General features: G+C 32.7%; 2 protein-coding genes across 2 annotated transcripts; one reads left to right on the forward strand and one right to left on the reverse strand.

Moving 5' to 3' along the window:
• Window positions 1-9795: 9795 nt before the first annotated feature.
• LOC137821246 (translationally-controlled tumor protein homolog) lies at window positions 9796-11763 on the reverse strand. Its single transcript, XM_068625748.1, has 5 exons — window positions 11586-11763; window positions 11143-11216; window positions 10491-10616; window positions 10245-10402; window positions 9796-10151 (listed from the first exon to the last, which is right to left on the reverse strand). The coding sequence occupies exons 1-5, from the start codon at window positions 11611-11613 to the stop codon at window positions 10034-10036; spliced, it is 504 nt and encodes a 167-aa protein (XP_068481849.1). The 5' UTR covers window positions 11614-11763; the 3' UTR covers window positions 9796-10033.
• Window positions 11679-18655, forward strand: LOC137821245 (condensin-2 complex subunit CAP-D3). The gene is made up of 9 exons (XM_068625747.1): window positions 11679-13727; window positions 14471-15205; window positions 15936-16430; window positions 16528-16619; window positions 16857-16944; window positions 17064-17178; window positions 17261-17387; window positions 17475-17649; window positions 17827-18655. Exons 1-9 carry the CDS (start codon window positions 12282-12284, stop codon window positions 18532-18534), a joined length of 3981 nt encoding a protein of 1326 aa, XP_068481848.1. The 5' UTR covers window positions 11679-12281; the 3' UTR covers window positions 18535-18655.
• Window positions 18656-19580: the final 925 nt, after the last annotated feature.

Genomic DNA, 19580 nt, shown 5'->3' on the forward strand with positions numbered 1-19580 from the left:
TATGTACCCATTTGTATTTGAGCATCTTGAAAATATAATCATAACTTAATAGTTTTCAATATACTTTATATATATATATATGCACATGCAACGCTAAGAAATATTGGATTGAAATATTTGAGATATTAATTGTGTATATAAATATATATTTTATTTATTTAAATATTTATTATATGAATCTATGAGCCTATAAATATATTATAATATTACAATAAATACTCACTCAATTTTTCATTCAATATACTAGTACACTTGATATTTTCATAAAACTTGCATTTGAATGTTAGAGAATTTTATAAAGATGAATCTCTCATCGATCTTCAACAAACAAATCAATGATGCACCACTATTTCCACCTCAAAGATATGACACTCATTTCCAACGAAAACATTAATTTTATATTATATCTTTTTATTAATTTATCTTCTATTTCATTTCCAAATCAAAATGTTTTTTTTTTCTTATTTCTTTCGTTTATTCATCTAAATAAATATTAGAGTATAAGCCTAACATTTGTTTCTTATTCTTATATTGACCAAAATGAATCCTACAAATTTTGTGAGAATTTTTGTGTGTTGAGATGTCTTTTTCTACTTTGTAACAAGCAGACTTTAAGAATAAGGGATATGTATACAAAGAGTCTTCTATTATAACAATGTTTTAAAAAACACTTGACCATAAATAATCGAGATAATAATTCTATTATAAATAAAGAAGATGTTCATTTAGATTTTTTTTCCTTATCAAATAATATTTTGATGCATTTTGAGGAGTATGAATTTTGATGGTATATTCATATTCACTTTAGTTAATTAATCACACGGTTAAATATTTAAATGTTCATCAACATATTAAATATTATACATTAGAGTGTTATAACATAACTTTATATATTATTAGAGTCTTATTAAATTTCTCTTCTGATATTTATTGTATGTGAAATAAAATATAGGCTGACTTTTTTTTTTTTTCATTTTAAGTGATGGTGGTGGTTGTGTTGTGATGACTTGTGGTGAAGATTGGTGGTTGAGATCAGTTTTGTAATTTTTTATTGGTGATAGGTTTTGTCGTTTATTTATTTTTTTCCATTTTTTGAAAGACACAAAACCTAAAAAAAAATCAACAAAGTGTAAGAATGAAGTATACAATTAAAAAAAATTTAACTTCAAATGTTGAATACAACGAATATTCTCGTCAACCCTCTCACACATGCTCAGATGATGAAACTGCTCTCTCAAACACTGCAGTTAGAGAAAAATGAAAATGTTGTAATTGAAAGAGAAATATAAAGATGTAAGGATACACCTAATGTTATTTAAAAATGTGAAATTATGTTTCAATTAGGTTTATTTAAAAAAATAATAATAATTTTTTATAATTAATATGAAGGAAGAATTTGGGATAGAGTTTTTATAACTGTTGGGCAAAAGTGTTTTGTCTTGATTATTACATGTTTTATTGTAATTTTTTAATGCTTTGGTTATTTTGGGATACTTCCAAAGATGTTAGGTCCTTTGAAAGCACGTATGGGTGTCACATGATTTTTATGAAAGGAATAAACTCAACCTAATTTAAAGCTAAATAAACAATCGTATTCTCACTAATCATTTTTTATTTATTTTTCATTTTATATCTAACATAAAGTGTATTTCATTCCTTGCATAAACAAAAAAATTAAAAAACATACAAATTAATCTAACATCAAACCTTACATCTCATATATAATATATTCCGATATATTTAATATAATTTTACATCATTCAAGAGTCGAAATGAATGACAGTTTATATATTTTTTCTTTTTTAATCTTTTAAAATACTTTTTAAATAATAAAATCGTAATGAAACACCAACCTACCATTTTCATTGAGTTTTAGGGTTTAGGGTTTAGGGTTTAGTTTTACTCTCAATTTTATGAATGTACATTAAGTTGAAGTTGATTTTACAAATTTTCAAATAATATAATAAATACATAATATGGATTACAAATTCCCAAATCATACTAGTTATTGAATAACTTTATTCAGTTTGGATTGTTTGAGTTCCAATAAAAAAAGTTTTTTATTTATTTTAGCTTTTAACTTTTTTTATTTTTAATTTTCTGGATTCTACATAGCACTGTGGGGGTAGAGGTTGATGTGTAGATCCAAGGGTCTAGTGTACTTTGAAAACCCAACTAATATAAAGAAATAAAAAAATATCTAAATATTAGATCTATTTATTTTTAACTAATCAGATATAGGTTGAAAATAAAAGAATAAAACAAACAGTTTATTAAATTAAAATATTTCTTAGATGTTAATTACATATTAACGCTAATGATCTCTTTAATAGATATAGGTCATAATTAATAAAAATTATTAAGGTATTCAATTATCTCAATCATTAATAAGTTTAAATAAAATTAATAGAAAATATTTTTTATATTAAATTTTCTTTTTGTTGTCCTAAAAATACAATATATTAATATTTATTATACTAAATTGACTGTTGATCCGTATATTTATTAATTTTTTCAAAAAAATTGAATTATTTATTATTTTTATAATGAATAATCTGTATCAATACCATCAGTTAAAAACATTTGATAGGAAAATAAAATTAAAAATGTTAATTTAAAAAAGGAAACCATGATAATCAATTATATAAAATTTCTTTAAACAAACTCCAAATTTGCAAAATATTTGAAATAATATTTAAAAAATTTACCTTGGTAAATTATTTGCACTATTCATTGTAATCTTATGTTAAGGGAGGTAAAAAAAATGTTATTTCAATTTAGTTGGTTACCATCCAATTTAATATTCTTCCTTTTTTTTCAAATAGTACTTTAACAAAAGAAAATTTCTACAAAATGAAGAGATAAAATCTCCTTATACAAAAACAAAGGTTCATATAGAATTGAAAAAAAAATAAAAAACATTGATCAACAATAACTTGATTGTAAGAGTGCTATTTATTTACACAAGAGGAATAAAAATATACTTATATAGTATGTTTGATGGAGTGTTTAAATATATCTATCACAAGCATTTTTGTAAAAAATAATAATAAGTGTAATATTTATATTTTTGTTTATAGATTTGGGTATTAATTTTAGGGTTTTAATAAATGTGGGTATGCCAAAAAGGTAAGGGCTGCAAAATCCTAATGTGAGGACCAACATTTTTACATGAAATCACGTACAACCATTTATTAATATTTGGTAGAAGTAGGTGTTGCCACAAATACCAAACCCCACAATTTAATCAATTCTACCTAGGCAAAAATACACTTTCCCCTGGTTAAAAGTTAGAAAGTTAAGAGAGAAAAAATAATAATAAACACAAAAAGATAAATGTATAGGTTAAACCTTGATATTAGTCGTATAATATATCATCGAAACTTTTTTTATCGAGATCATTGATAAGATATTTTTGGGTGATATGACTGACATGGTTTTCATAAACTCGACAACCTCTTTTTAACACAGTATGACTAACATAATCATAGTATAAAATGCTACCTTAATTTTTACTAAGAAGAAAATTTTAAGCCTAATTTAACTTTATAAATCGATTTATAAGGTGAGAACCTTATAAAATCGGCTTATAAAGTGATGTTTGTATTTATTTATATATTATAAAATGTTCTTATATTTCGGCTTATAAGGTGATGTTTGTATTTATTTATATATTATAAAATGTTCTTATATTTAGTTGATGTGAAATCTCTAACACATTCCCTTACACCAAAATTATTAACTCGTGCGTTAGACTATATAATAGGTTATCTGATAACGACCCCATAACAGGTGACCTGATCAACCAGATAAATTAGGATAGACTTTAAATAACTATGATACCATATTTAAAAGTGAATTTTAACTGTAACTCAATCTTATAAGACGAATTCTTCTATGTTTACAATTAAAAATACAACTTATGAGAACATAATTCTAATCTAGTTTCTAACACTAATAACATTATTTCACCCTATGAATTTATTTTTTAATAACAAAATTATCAAAATAAATAATAAATGTAATTCTTGTCAATAGCAATTTTGAATTTGGCAAAAGTGTTTTTGAAATGAATTTATTGCTGAACAAAATGTAGTTTTACCAGAAAATAAAACATTAAAGCATTTCAAAAAGTACCTATAATTATGAAAGCATTCATAGTGTACCGCAACTGATGATGAGAACAGTGCATTCACAATAAATATAATTAATCTTATACCTTTTTTTGGTGGGTGTTCCTGCTGAATCATTATCAATACAATTATTATAATTATATATAATTTCCTCTCACCTTTTTAAAAAAATTGCTATTATTTTCACAAGATGTTTTACAGTTTTTATATAATTTTAAATTTATTTCCCTTCTTTACTCTACTAAATATTATAAGCAGTTGAATTTTGTATTAACGAATATCTATCACATAATTTTAAAAGAATAATTTAATAAATTAAAAATATATTTTAAAACTTTAACTAAATTAATTATTTTTATTGATGTTGGAGATTTTATATTGACTAGAGATTTAGACATTTTATAGTATATATGTGGATGCAAATCTCACCTTATAAACGATTTTATAAGGTTGAGTTAAACTTAAAATCCACTTCTTAATATGTGAGAACCCTCTCGGACTTATCATAACGAGTATTTGTTGAACTTATCAGGCAACCTGCTATCAAACCGTTATCGGATTACCAATAATATGTAGTTTCACGCACGAGTTGGTAGTATCGGCGTAAGAGATGTTGGAGATCTTACATGGATTAGATAATATATATGTGAATGCAAACCTCACCTCATAAACCGATTTTATAAGATTAAGTTAGATTTAAAATTCTCTTCTTAATAATAATTGATTTATATAAATATGTTAGATGTATCTTATCTTAAGGTTAGAAGAATAGTATCTAAAAATCTCATGAAAGCTTTCTAGGATGACGCACGTGTAGTAACTTTTACATAAAATTAGGTTTTATTTTATTTTTTTTCTCATTCAAATTGAAGATAAAACAAAAATAAAAAGTGTATTTTTTTGGTCATACTTATGACCCATATGAATCTCAAAGGATCAAGCCAAACTTTTCTTTTTCTTTCATTTTTTCCATGTTTCAAGAAAAAAAAAAAAGAGAGGAGAATCCTATTAAATTATGCCAAATTTGTTGTCACACATTGATTGCAATTCACTTATTGTTCAACAAAAAGTGTTTGCTTTTGCTTAAAGCATGAGGAGAGAGATTAAAGGAGTGTGTAAGGATTAAGTATGAACACAAATTTAAACTAAATGTGGATCCATCACTTTTTCATTTCTTGACCAAATTAGTTGTCCTCTCATTTCTAAATGTACATCCAACACCAACATAACATTTTTTGTGTTAATGAATATTATGAATCTATCAAAAAGCTACTCATCAAATGATTGAACTAGAACTCTACCAAACCCCACATAAAAAAAATATCTCCTTTTTATTTTGTGTGTGTAGTGTATGTTTAGATGTTACCAAAGATGAATTTGCAATTATGATTTTGAAGAATTTTTTGTTTTTAATGATGTAATTTTATTTGATATTTTTTAAAATGGACAAAAAAATAATAATTTAAAATTAGACAAGTCTTACATGTAAAATACAATGTAAAATACAATTTTAATGAAATTTAATATAATTAAAATCATGTGAAGTACAACTTTAGTTTATTATAAAAATTGACATATCGTACATGATAAATACGACTTACCCAATTTTTTAAAAAATTTAACCATTTCAAGAAATATTAAATAAAATTATACTATTTATGGAAAAAAATGATTTTAAATATAGGTAAAAAGTGAAAAAGGAAAATATTTAACATACACCTTTATTTTTCATCTTACTTTGTTTTCTGTCTTGATTAGTAAAATGAAGGAATATGGTGGATGGAAATAAATGAAAACCCAACATGTTTGATGGAAGAAAAATATATAAAAAGAAGTAAGATAAATAAAAAAATAAAAAAGCTGTCAAATAAAATCGTTTAATGCATCCACTTTATTTTCCCTCTTTCACTTTCAATCAAATAGTTCATTAATTTTCTTTTTAGTTTTTCATCACAACATTTATTATATTTATATAAAAAAATTCTTCTTCTTTTGCTTACTTATTTAGTTTTTGTATCTTAATCCATCTCAAAGTATAAAATAAACGTTTATCACTACTGACTGAAAAACTATTTAATTTCAACATTGATAGGAAATGATATTATGCAACTAAATAGTAAAATGTTTTCATAATAATGCTAATCAAATATAATCTTCTTAATCAAATATTAATTTACTAAATTAGATTAGCTGCTTGTTTGATTTTTATTTTTTTAAATAACTATTGTTAGTTATCTTTTTACACTTGAAAATGATGAAATGATATAGTTATAAACAACCTCATCCCCTTCTAAATTACAACCCAAAACCTTCTTTTCACATAATTTTCTCCACTTTATTATTTTCTTTTTCCAGCTCATTTTATTTATTTATTATTTAAACAACAAGCTTGTTCCTTTCACATTGTTTTTGAAAAATACCAGATAAAAATATCTTTGTTGTCATTGTTAATGTGTCAGTTTATGTGAAGAGTTATCTAAGTTAAGAGGGAATAACGTCTGTAAATATTGTGTATTATGGGTGATTTTAATGCCATCAGTTAGAAGGAAGAACGTAGGAGAGTTTGTTATGGAAGATGTGATAATAGGAAGATATCCAGTTTCAATAGTTTCATTGAGGGGATGGAGCTGTTAGATATTCCTTGTGTAGGGAGAAAGTTCACTTGGTACAGACCAAACGGCAAGGCAAAGAGCAAGATTGACAAATTCTTAGTTTCAAATGAATGGTTACAAACTTAGCCAGGTTGTAAACAATATGTTATAGGCTGATAGGTATCAAACCATTGCGTTTTAATTTTGAAATCTCACGTGGTGGATTGAGGCCTAAACCTTTTAGGTTTTTAGACATATGGCAAGAGGACAAAAGGTTCAATGGTTTTGTGAAAGAAAAGTGGGAAAAGTACATGGTGAAAGGTAATCCAGTTCTGGGTCTAAGAGATAAGTTCAAAATGCTTAAAGGTGACCTTAGAGATTGAAATAAAGAGGTGTTTGGTTATACTGAGATAGTAAGAAAGGAGTTCTTGAATAAACTACAAGTTCTTGATCAGAAGGATGACAACAATTCTCTTGTTGACTTTGAGATTGAGGCTCGCTTGGAAATCTCGAGTCAATTACAAGTAATCAATATGCGAAATGAATTCCTTCTCCAACAAAAATCCAGGTCTCAGTGGTTTAAGCATGGAGATTCTAATTCTAAATTCTTCCATGCTATGATAAGATGGAGAAGAAGGAAAAGTGGTATTCATGGGGTGTTTGCTAGGATAAATGGATGGAAGAACCAAGCTTTGTAAAAAATGAAGTTCTAAAGTTTTTCTCTAACAAGATGTTAATCGACGATTTTGGGGTAAGGTTGGATAATGTTTCGTTTCAAAAGATAACAGAAGATGAGAATTGCATGCTGATTGCACCTTTCGAGGAACTAGAAATCAAGGAAGATGTATGGGAGTGTGGGAGTGACAAAAGCCCTGGACCGGATGGGTTAAGTTTTAGTTTCATCAAGCACTTTTGGCATTTCATTAATAAGGATTTTGTCAAGGCAATCCAAGATTTCCATGCCCACGGTTGTTTCTCTAAAGGTTGTAACGCTTCTTTCATCTCTCTCATTCCCAAATATTCCAACCCTCAATCTATGGATGAGTATAGACCCATTTCTTTGGTTAGAAGCATCTACAAGGTTATTTATAAGATTTTGCCTATCAGAATCAAGAAAGTGTCGAAGAATGTGATTGACTCCTCGCAATAAGCTTTTTCATCCCAAAGAGGTTTGTTAGATAGTGTTTTAGTTGCTAATGAGGTCGGGGATGAATTGAAGAGGAAAAAAAATGAGTTGGGTGACTATAAAGATTGACTTCAAAAAAGCATATGACTTTGTCACTTAGAATTTCATGTATTACATGATGACTAGGATGAAATTTTGCAATAAATGGGTGTACTGGATCAAAGAGTGTTTGGAATCCTCTTCCATCTCTATCTTAGTTAATGGAAGCTCAACTAAGGAAATCAAATCGACTAGAGGTCTCAGACAAGGGGACCCAATTGCACCGTTTCTATTTCTTATTATTGCCCAAGGTCTCTCAAGTTTAGTAAATCAAGCTGCTAGAAAGGGGTTGTTCTTTGGTTTGAAAGTCAGCGCAAAAAAAGAGGAGTTGAATCTTCTTTAGTTCGTAGATGACACGTTGATCATGTGCGATCCGAGTATCCAAAATACTCCTGTTGTTAAAGCTATGCTTTGATTTTTTAAAATTTGATATGGGCTCAGAATTAATTTCTTTAAGAGTAAAATCGAGGCCATTGGAGTGGATACAAATATGTTAGAAATGTTATATGAGGTACTCCGCTGCAGCATTATGAATTTACCGTTTGTTTATCTTGGATTGTCTATTGGGGGAAACCCTTCGAAAGCTGAATTTTGGGACCCGGTGATTACAAAGGTGAAAAAAAGGCTATCAACCTGAAAAGGTAAAAATCTATCCTTTGCAGCTCCTGTCTCCTTGATTCGTTCGGTGTTGAACACTATTCCTTTGTATTATCTTTCGTTCTTCAAAGTCTCATCCTCTATTTGCAAAAAGATTACAAAGCTTCAACGCAATTTTTTGTGGGGTTGGGATTCTGAGGACAAGAAAATTGCTTGGATTAAATGGGATAGTATATGCAAACCTAAGGTGGAGGGAGGGTTAGACCCCAAGCAATTAGATTCTTTCAACAAAGTCCTACTTGACAAATGGAAATGGAGACTTGGGTCTTTTGAGAATGATTTATGGAAAAATATTCTTGTCTCTAAATATGGCTCATGGAGGAATCTATTTGATCCTACAACCTTAAGGCATGCATCTAGATGGTGATGTGACTTAAATAAAGGATGAACAGGATATCAATTGGTTTGATTCTAATATGGAATGAGTAGTAGGGTCTCGTGAAAAAATCAAGTTGTGAGAAAATGTTTGGGTGGATAACTGTGAAAAGTCAGATTCCCAAGGTTGTTTAATAATTCCCTCACCATTGACAACCCCCTATGTTATTTTGGGAAATGTCATAGTGGAGTTGGGAATTCAAGTGAAGAAGAGAATGGTTTGAGTGGGAGAAGGACAAGTAGATAAATTTATGTTTATTCCGAAAGGTAATCATGATGGAACGACAAATGGCTTTAGAGAGATCTGCTATAAACAAAATCTGTTTAGAAAGTGATTTACTGTCCTTGGTTTAGTAAAGAATTGTGGAAAAGAGTATGGATTTCCATAATTTAGTACATTTGAAAACAGGAGCAAGTGAAATTTTCTCTCAAGTTTAAGTAAAGTCGTAGACTTAGTTACAAAAGATTACAAGAGTGTATTTCTCGTTTTCAAAATGGATCCAAAGCCCAATTACTTATTATGGCAACAAAACGTTGATACACTATCAATGCCATTAATCAAGAGGAGAACAAGAGAAAAACATAAATATAAATAGTTTTACGTAACTAAAAATTATTAGTGTTAAAATACTTTAATTTTTAATTCAAATTTCAAATTTTGTTTTCGATCATTTTGTCCCCCATTTAAAACACACCAATACTAAATACCAAAACACGAATAATTTTTTATACCTTAAAATTTTTATGTATCGTAACAACTACTATATTTGGTTAGCTTTTGAAAAATGATGCAATGCGTAATTACAAATTTAAATAAAGATATAAATTGGAGATAATTTATTACTTCCAAAACAGTCCTTCCCACTCAAAATCAAACATCAAAATTCATAAATTAATGAAACTACAATCCATAATAATTAAATTTGATAGAAAATATAATGAAGTACCAAATGTCTAGTCATTAAATCAAAATTACCAAGGCAAAAGTTCCAAGTAACTTGAAAAAAAAAGAAGATAAACTGATGGTAAATAAGCCTTGTATATCGAGCCACTTAGCACTTAACCTCCTTCAAGGCATATGCAAAGTACAGAAATGTAGGATCAGTGGCACCGTCCTTGTAGTAGGCTAAGACCAAGCAACCATCATCATGCATGCTCTCCCCAACAAAACTGCAACATTTACAATAATTTCTTAAGCACTAGCAACAAGAATTTAATAAAAAACAACAAACCGAACTCCATTTCACTGAAGGTAATACTTACAATTGAGAATCTTTAAGCTTAGGGAGAAGGTATTTGGTTGCCCCCTCAATGTGTTTTTTAAATGACTCCAGTTGCTCTCCTTCAAGTTTGGCAGTCAAATTCTTGATAAATCTTTTCATGTAGGTAACAAATGCTTTCTTGTCAAAAGTAGGTTGTTCCTACAGAGATGAACAAACCTGTATTATTAACATCATCTAACAAATGACAGTCATATAAATTATACAAGAGGTATAAGGTTTGCCAAACCTGGAGTCTAAAGGTGTCAACAATATCAACAACTTTGACGGCCTGGTCATCAACACCCTCCTCATCACCACCTTCAGCAGAAGGGTTTGCTCCAGTGTTTACTTCAACTGCTCCTTGAACAACCCACTGCACATCAAAAATACCAAAAGAATATAGATTTAACTTAGATTAGAAAACAAAGAATCACAAAAAAGAATACAAACAAAATGATAAATAACAAAAAAGTTTTCGGAAGTTTGCTGAAAATGAAGGTATCACACATAAGTAATTTGAGAAGCATCCGCAACACGGAACCCAAAATGGTAAAAGTTTTTTCCTCGGAATATTGTATTTGACTTTGAAAGAAAATTGCATAAAAAACATGTAATAATATGTTTGACATATAAAAACAATAAAATTATTTGCTTCTGAAAAGCACATAACATATGTGAAAAAATGGCATGATGTATTGAACTTGGAATATTTTAGCTTATTATATAAGCAAGAAGACTATTAGCTTCTGAAAAACACGTAATAAATGCGAAAAAATTGCACGCGCAACATAAAACGAATCATGAAAAACCTGCATAATAAATCTGCACCCCCAACATAATAAATGAGAAAAATTGCATTCGCAACATAAATCTGCATAAAAGCACAACATTCGACTAACCTTTCCCTCAACTTCCCACAACATTCCATTCTCAATTTCAGTGTAGCGGAAGGAATCAGAGAGAAGCTCATCACCTACAGAACATAGGTAACATGGTCAATCCATGCATTCAACTACTACACAATAAACAGAATGTATGAAAAATTTATATTAAATTAAAAATAAAAAAAATAAGAATCACATATAAAAACAAACCTTCAAATTACAATCACTGACTAACAGGTTTTTCCCAAACTTTCAAATCAGAATTTTATATACAAACTTTAAAGGCAATTAAAATAAAAAAATAAAAAAATCGGATTTCACAGTGCTATCAATCAATTCAAACCGAAAAAATCATCCAGATCCAGTGATCCAAAAAAGTTCAATACGTTACCATCAAAATCAAATCCACAGATCTAAACGTAAAAGCAAAATCAAAACTAAAAGCATGCTTAGTTCACCTGTGAGGAGGTCCTGGTAAACCAACATGTTCACAGAATTTCTCTCGGATCGCTCCGACGAATGAAGGGTTCTTTGCGATGATAACTGGTGCGGAGCGACGCGAGACTGCAGAGGGAGTGAAGCTGAGGACGCAGCTGCTATATATAGTCCAGGGTTTCTGGTTTCCACCTTCCACAATTACCAAAAACCCCTTCCCTTCATGCGCTTTATCTTTCCCATTTGGGTATATTTCTTCCTGCACCCCTACATTTTTTTCCATACACCCGTACCTTCTTTGTAATACCAAAATTATCCTTGATAATTTTTGGATAATTCTAGAATAAGGGATCCCTAAGCAAAAGATAAGTATGTTTTCAGAATAGAAAATCCATAAAGAAAAAAACCATTCCAAAATGTTATTTCCATAATATATTTTTTTTTAATTTTCAAAATAGTGAATCCAAAATTTATAAAATATGTTTCGATAAGATTAATTTGGAAGTCATTTTTAAAAGTTAAATAATTTTTTTCGAGAATGATGGGGTGCAGAAAGTCGTTTGTTGGGATGTAGGGAGAAACATCATTTCCATTTTTGAGTTGGGCCTGTCATTGTTGGGCCTATGGAGAAACAGGCCCAAAATTGAAAACACATATTTTTGAGCGGGAATAGAATTTGAACAGATCGTGCAGTCGGTGGAGGAAGACGCAGCACGAAGATGGAAATGGAGGAAACGATGGCGCGTGTAATCTCCGAGATAGAGGATTTCCGAGGAAACCATGAACAACCACCGCTTTCAGAACAAACCCTAAAGGATCTTCAAATTCTCCTCAACAATTCTCTATCGGAGAGCCTCTACGATGAGCTTCCATCGAAGAATCTCTCTCCCTCTGCTCTCATCGCTCCAATTGCTTCCGCAATGGATTCTTCCCCTTCCCACCACTCTCTCCTCGCTTCCGATGTCTTCCTCTCGCTCCTCCTCGCCCCAAACGCCCCCGTTTTCACCCTCTTCACTCCCATCTCCTTCCTCTCCTTCCTCCGCGCCCTCCGCCGCTCCTGCAAAGCCCACTCCAACCCAGGCCCGGCCCAAGAAGCCTCGCAAAACCGCAAGAGAAAGCGTGCCGGCCGGGCCCGTGCCAAAAATCCCCAAAACGACGACGATTCGACGGACGCCATTTCGCAACACAATCCCAAGTTGCTCCTCCGCGTGCTGGAGAAGCTAGTCCGGGTAATGGACTTTATCCACCTTGACCGTTTTCCGGAGACTCTCCGGTCGCTTATCCAAACCATAGCCGAAATCCCCGTCACCGCGCTCGACGCGTGCGGGAACGCGGCGCAGTATAGCAGCTTGCTCAACCTGTGTTCTCGCGTGCTGAGGGAAATTCTCAAGCCTGAGCATGGCGAACCTTCCAACACTGCTGCGGAGGTATTGAAATCGCTCTGTCCGCTTGTTCTCACGGCGAAGTCACAGGCGCGGAGCTTTGCTCTGGGGTTTGTGACGAGTCTCGGTGACCGATGCGATGGGGTTAAGAAGGCGCTGGTTAATTTTCCAAGGTATTTGGTGAAGAAGGCGCCGGAGAAGGCCGAGCCTAGAGCCTTGGCTGTGGACTCCATCATGGAGGTTGTGAGGGTGGTGGAAGTTGAGGATCAGATTGCGTTTGTGAAGTATGTGGTGCAGATGACTCAGGGGAAAGCGAATCTTCGGCTTTTGGGGGTTGATCTTATACTGAATTTGGTGACTTCGTTGAAGGACCCGTTGGGTTTGGAGTGTGAAGGGAGTGAGGCGTGGGGAATTTGGTGCTTGGAGGCGTTGGTGAAGAGGTGTTCTGATGTGAGTGGCGCGATTCGGGCGCGGGCTTTGTCGAGCCTGGCGCAGCTTGTGGGTTTTTTGTCCCGTGGTGAAAGGACTAGTGTGGTTTTGAAGGAGTTTTTGGGGTTTGAAAAGGTTGGTGATGAGAATGTTGAGGGTACAATGAATGATATGCTGAGGAGAAGGTGTATGGATGATAAGGCCGCTGTGAGGAAAGCTGCACTGCTTTTAGTTACTAAGTTGACTTCTCTTCTTGGAGGTGCAATTGATGAAGTGGTGCTCAAGACAATGGGCATGGCTTGTTCGGATCCACTTATCAGCATGCGGAAAGCCGCCATTGCAGCTCTCTCAGAGGTAGTTTATTTGGTTTTCATAAGCTATTTTTTTTTTGGCATAATGTGTTAGACAGACACGAGAGTTTATCCTATCTTAGTGACGATGACATGAAATTTTAGAATTGATGAGAGGCATAGACTTTATTTTACTTGAGTAGTCATGGAAGAATCTTTTGTCACGAGGACTGTAGGATTTGTTTGGTGCTTCTGTGTTGTTGTCATCTAGTTTTCCTTGAATGAATTTGATTATAAAGACTACAGTGCAGGAGATTTTCAACTCCCACTTTGCCCATCTGTTGGACAGCTTTTATTTTTTATTCACTATTAACTATTTCTGCCTTTAGGTTGAATAGATAAAATTGAGTTACATTGTTGCCTATAAAATTGAGTTTCGTTTTTAGGGAAACAATGCTATTTATGGAATCCATGGAGAGAGCGTAAAGTAATATCAGTCTAGTGTGATAAGTATGCTCCACATGGCTGAATAAATACTCAGACTATATTTTTTTTTCTGAATGAAGTACTTATGTCAAACTCTTAAGTATGTATTGGATAGTTGCTTAGCTTGCCCAGTGTTTTTATTAGACTCTGCCTGAAATGTTTTGGAGAATTGTATGTTTGAAAATTTATTTCTACTATCTTAGTAAATGTGATAAGTTCTGTATCTCTCTCTCATGTCCCCTAAAATGTTTTTCTTGTTTTCTTTTTGCTAATATGTAAAAACTGATAATTAATTTATGACATTTATTTAATAAAATGTAGGCTTTCAGAACATTCTCCGCTGAAACAGTAATGACTGAGTGGCTACATTCAGTTCCCCGTCTGATAACTGACAATGAATCAAGCATCCAAGAAGAATGTGAGAACATGTTTCAAGAACTTGTTTTGGACCGGATATCTAGAGCTGCATCTGCTACTTCTTCATATACTGCATCTTCTAATAGAAAGATGAAAGGAAAAGGTATAGACAGTGAGATGGAGATGCTTTTTCCCGACGGAATTCTGTATCTCCTAAGAGAGGTTTGCAATGGGGAGGTGAGCCCTTGGGTGAAGAAAATTTGCACAAATCTTGGCAAAAAGAGACAGATGAATCAGAAAATTGTTATTGCACTGCAAAATATAATCAGGGCATCGGAGTCTATCTGGCTGAGTCACTCCATGCCTATAGAAAAGTGGACTGCCCCGCCAGGTGCTTGGTTTCTTTTGTCAGAGGTGTCAACATTCCTTTCAAAAGCAGTAGACTGGGAGTTTCTTCATCATCATTGGCAGCTTCTTGATAAACATGAAGTGAGCGGTGAGTTCAAAAGCCCAATTGTACAAAAAAATGCATCTGAAGAAGAAAGCATCGAATGCAATACTGTTGCCTGGGCTAGTGACCGAGTTTTCCTCTTACAAACAATTTCTAATGTTTCTGTGGAGCTGCCCCCTGAACCTGCAGCTGATTTGGCTCATAACTTGCTCAAACGAGTTCAAGCATTCAACATGCATTCAACAGAGGTAATCATTACATGGTATTAGTGATTGAATTCGATACTGGCTTCTAAAAATTTGCTTCTTGTATCATTTTAAAATGACTATCTGGATGGTGTGAATGTGTGATATTCTACCATTGTTAAGCAAGACATTTTTTATCCACCAGATTTAAAATTTCTTAAGGAATTCCCTGGGATGCTTCTATATCTTATTATCATCCTTTGCATCATATATTGTAATTTCTCAGTACTTCTAATATTTTGGTATCAATTCTGCCTATGACGCTGATTTCTTGTGGACTAGACTGGACTGAAGGTTGCCTTGAAACTAACACTTCTGCATGGTCTTAAGCTGTGTAAATATCATTCTCTCAGTTCAATTTTCATGTCCTATCTCTGTTCTACTTACACTCGTGCCCCCACAATTAAAAAAACTTAACACTCTTTATACAGCATCATCATTTAATAAAGAAATATTAGTTCCATGATTATCTTAGTTTCTTAAGCAATTAGCCAAGCTATCTTATTTGTATTTCAAACAGTGCTGGTATAATAGATTTTTTATTAATAGTAAATGGAACTACTATTTTCATTAAAAAAATTAGCTGGTAAAGGAGTTAATAAATCTGGACAGAAAGATGTACAAGTTAAATAGAGGTGCGGAGGCAGAACAGAATGATAATGGTTGAGGTTGACGCTATATAATACATATGGTTAAAAGTATACCATATTGAATTGTTACTTTTGCTCGATAGGTTGACGCTCACTTAAAAGCACTAAAAACATTATGCAAGCGGAAAGCTTCAAATCTCGAAGAGGGAGAATCATTAGTCTTGAAATGGATCCACCAAGTTCTCTGCAGGGCTTCTAGAATAATAGAAAAATTCATTTCAGGTAATTCAGAAAAAAATGCGGAAGGAAGCTTCTTCACTCCTCCTCGAAGTGGGAGCAGGAAAGGAAGGAAATCAGTAGCAATCTCCAAGGCATTGTCTAAAGCAGTTACAGCGATTTATACAGTTGGGTCGTTAGTTATTGTTTGCCCATCTGCTGATATGAGCAATGTAGTTCCTCTACTGCATACCATCATTACTTCTGGGAGTTCTGGTCCTAAATTAAATAACCTACCCGGCCCTTCTACTTCTTTTCAACACGAAGCTCCTTCTTTTTATATTCAAGGGTGGCTAACCATGGGCAAGCTTTGCCTCGCTGATGCGAAGCTAGCTAAGAATTATATTCCTCTCTTTGTACAGGTTGATCCCGTCGCATTGATGTTTATGTTATGCCTCATTGACTATTATATTTTGTCTCACTTATCGATATATATTCTGTTACAAAATACATGTGTAGGAGCTTGAAAAGAGCAAATCCGCAGCCCTTCGCAACAACATTGTGGTCATGATGGCAGATTTTTGTGTCCGGTACACCGCACTTGTTGATTGGTAAGCCTCGTTTATACTGCATTTAAGTGACTTCGAATTTGAAAGGGTATAATATTGTAATGAAATAATGTTGTATTCTTTTTCATATTGGTAAACACGTAGCAGACTGTATAATACGCAAAGGAGTAATTTTTGTTTTGTGCAGGGGAGAAGTCCAATATTTTTAAAATATATATGTTCAACGTCTGTAAATATTATTTTTGTTATTCTCTGACTTTTCTTCATGGAAGTTATCAGTTACATTACAAAGATCACAAGGTGTCTCTTAGATCCTTGTGAACTCGTGAGAAGGCAAACGTTCATATTGCTATCCAGATTATTGCAGGTACTTTTTATGAGTCAGCTGAATCTATTTTACAGCTTGTTTTCATTTATCTGTTCTGAAAGGAAAAGGGGAATAATTGTGTTATTTATTTGCTAAACATATTTTTTCTTTTTATCTAGAGGGACTATGTGAAATGGAGAGGAGTGCTATTTCTTCGGTTCCTTTTGTCACTTGTTGACGAATCAGAAAAGATAAGACAGCTAGCGGATTTTCTCTTTGGAAATATTTTGAAAGGTAAGAAGCTTTATCTTGATGGTTATATAAAATGATGAATATGTTTGTCATTGGGCTTTAACTGTCATGTTTCTTTCAACAGTCAAGTCTCCACTTTTAGCATATAATAGTTTTGTTGAGGCTGTTTTTGTACTGAACGACTGTCATGCCCATAATGGACATCGTGAGTCCCATGGGTCACGAAAGGAAAGTAAAAGTTTTTCCATCAGGTAATAGAACCCGAAATCAGCAATTGGCAAGACAACTATTTATTTCAGATTATATACTGATATAAGTCTGTATTGTTCTTTTTACAGGGGTACTGATGAAGAGTCAAGGTCCAAAAGGATGCATATTTATGTCTCTTTACTAAAACAAATGGCTCCCGAGCATCTTCTAGCAACCTTTGCCAAGTTATGTGCCGAAATTCTAGCTTCAGCTTCTGATGGTATGCTCAATATAGAAGATGCAACTGCACAGTCTGTTCTACAGGTATTAAATGTAGCAGCTATGGTCACCAGGTTTTCATTAATGCTCTGCATATGTGTGTGTGTAAGCTCTTGGTAATGCAAATATATTGGAATACGAAGGAAGACATCAGTGCCTTTACTATTGTCTTATTTCATGTGTAATTTGTGTTCTAATTCTAAACATTAATTGTGGTATCAGGATTCTTTTCAAATTCTGGGCTGTAAAGAGATACGCATTCCTTCTACTCGGGCATCATCTGAGTCAGCAGATATAGAAGAAGAAGGAGACAGTGGATCTGCAGCTAGAGGAAAGGCTATAACTCAGGCAGTGAAGAAGGGCCTTATCCAAAACACAGTCCCCATCTTCATAGAATTGAAACGTCTATTGGAAACCAAGAATAGTCCCCTCATAGGTTCTCTCATGGAGTGCCTCCGCATTATTCTAAAGGACTACAAGAATGAGATTGATGACATATTGGTTGCTGATAAGCAGCTGCAGAAAGAGCTCATTTATGATATTCAGAAATATGAAGCAGCAAAAGCTAAAGCAACAGTTGCTGAAGCTGCGGTTGGAACCAAGCCAAAACCAGGTTCAAATCAATCACCTGATGTTTCTAAGAACCTCACCAAGACACAAGGACAAACAGTTGGACAAAGTGGGTCAGGTAACGAGCTTCCAAGTGATTCAAGAGTCGCTTCAGCAATGGCAGATGCTGCAGCTGCTGCAACAGCTCGTTCTGTGCTCAGAGAAATAAACAAGGGGACGGGTACACCACCTCTTCGTTCTCTTAGTGTTCCTAAAGTCAAGTCTTGTACTGTTATGTTCAATTCCAAAGATGATAACCGCATGGATGCCATACAATCTGTAAGGAAAAGACAGTCTTTCGATTCTGATGAAGAAAACTAACAAACATTTATTCTGAATTTTCGCACCCAAAATCCTGAAAGACCGATCTTTTCTGACGAGTGTATGTTAATGTAAATATGATGATAACTTTATAAGAACTGTTCTGATAAAATTTTGTCCATGTGCTCTTTAAGATGCCAATCCCTTTCCTCTCCAATGCAAGCGACAACACGATTCATAAAATTAACTGAGTCGATGGTTGATTTACCCACAATATGTACAAAAATTCCTTCAGATAGGACCACAAAAATGAAATCATTATGAGACACTGCTGCAAACCAATCATAGAACGCCCAACCGACAAACAAAGCTACTATAACTTGCCATGTAGCCCTTAACGCCACACCCACAAAACCAAACTAAAATTCAGAGCGACTGGTTAAGCTTTAATAATTTTTCTGGTCATGTAGATGGGCCACATTGGTGGGTGTTCTTCCACTTCAGGGTGAAACCTTATTATTTCAATTAATCGTATATGATTGTAAGCAAATTTGTAACATGTTAATCACACGAAATCAGACTTGTCAATATCTTCAATCATATATTATTAATTATATTCGAATGGGGTTGGAATCAAAAAATTATTGAACTCCATTGGTCGATCTGCACCTTACTCCTTTCTCTAAGATGAACTCTTGTAATTTTGCTTTCCTCCTCTCTGGGAACTTCGGACTCGGATAGTATTTACAAAAAACACTATTGTACCCAAGTCAAAATTTTGGCAGTCAACACTCAATATTTAGTACAAGATGATAGAATATTTGATTATTTTAAATCTGTGTTGTTTATATAATTATTGTGAATCTTTTCTCGTTATTAGACATAATAAAAATAAATTAACTAATGTTGATTCATTCATTAGTTTTGTTATTGGTCAATGTTGATCGGTTTGACTTACAATAGTTAAATACAATTTCACTTATTATATTTTAATCATTTAAGATAAAATTAACAATACTTAATCGTATAATTAATACACGTTAGAAGGATTTAAAAAAAATAAAATTGGAAATGCATTTCCAGTGAGACAATATAAATGACTTACC

This window comes from Phaseolus vulgaris, chromosome 9 (assembly GCF_000499845.2).
Source record: "Phaseolus vulgaris cultivar G19833 chromosome 9, P. vulgaris v2.0, whole genome shotgun sequence".
NCBI lineage: Eukaryota > Viridiplantae > Streptophyta > Magnoliopsida > Fabales > Fabaceae > Phaseolus > Phaseolus vulgaris.

Coding starts and splice junctions, on each gene's coding strand:
- LOC137821246 (XM_068625748.1), bottom strand. CDS start 11,613: ATGTTGGTTTACCAGGACCTCCTCACAG. Junction 10,617..11,142: donor TGTGGGAAGTTGAGGGAAAG/GTTAGTCGAATG, acceptor TTTGATGTGCAG/TGGGTTGTTCAAGGAGCAGT. Junction 10,152..10,244: donor AAGCTTAAAGATTCTCAATT/GTAAGTATTACC, acceptor TAAATGTTGCAG/TTTTGTTGGGGAGAGCATGC.
- LOC137821245 (XM_068625747.1), top strand. CDS start 12,282: ATGGAAATGGAGGAAACGATGGCGCGTGTAATCTCCGAGATAGAGGAT. Junction 17,388..17,474: donor AGTAAAAGTTTTTCCATCAG/GTAATAGAACCC, acceptor TTCTTTTTACAG/GGGTACTGATGAAGAGTCAA. Junction 17,650..17,826: donor CTGCACAGTCTGTTCTACAG/GTATTAAATGTA, acceptor TTGTGGTATCAG/GATTCTTTTCAAATTCTGGG.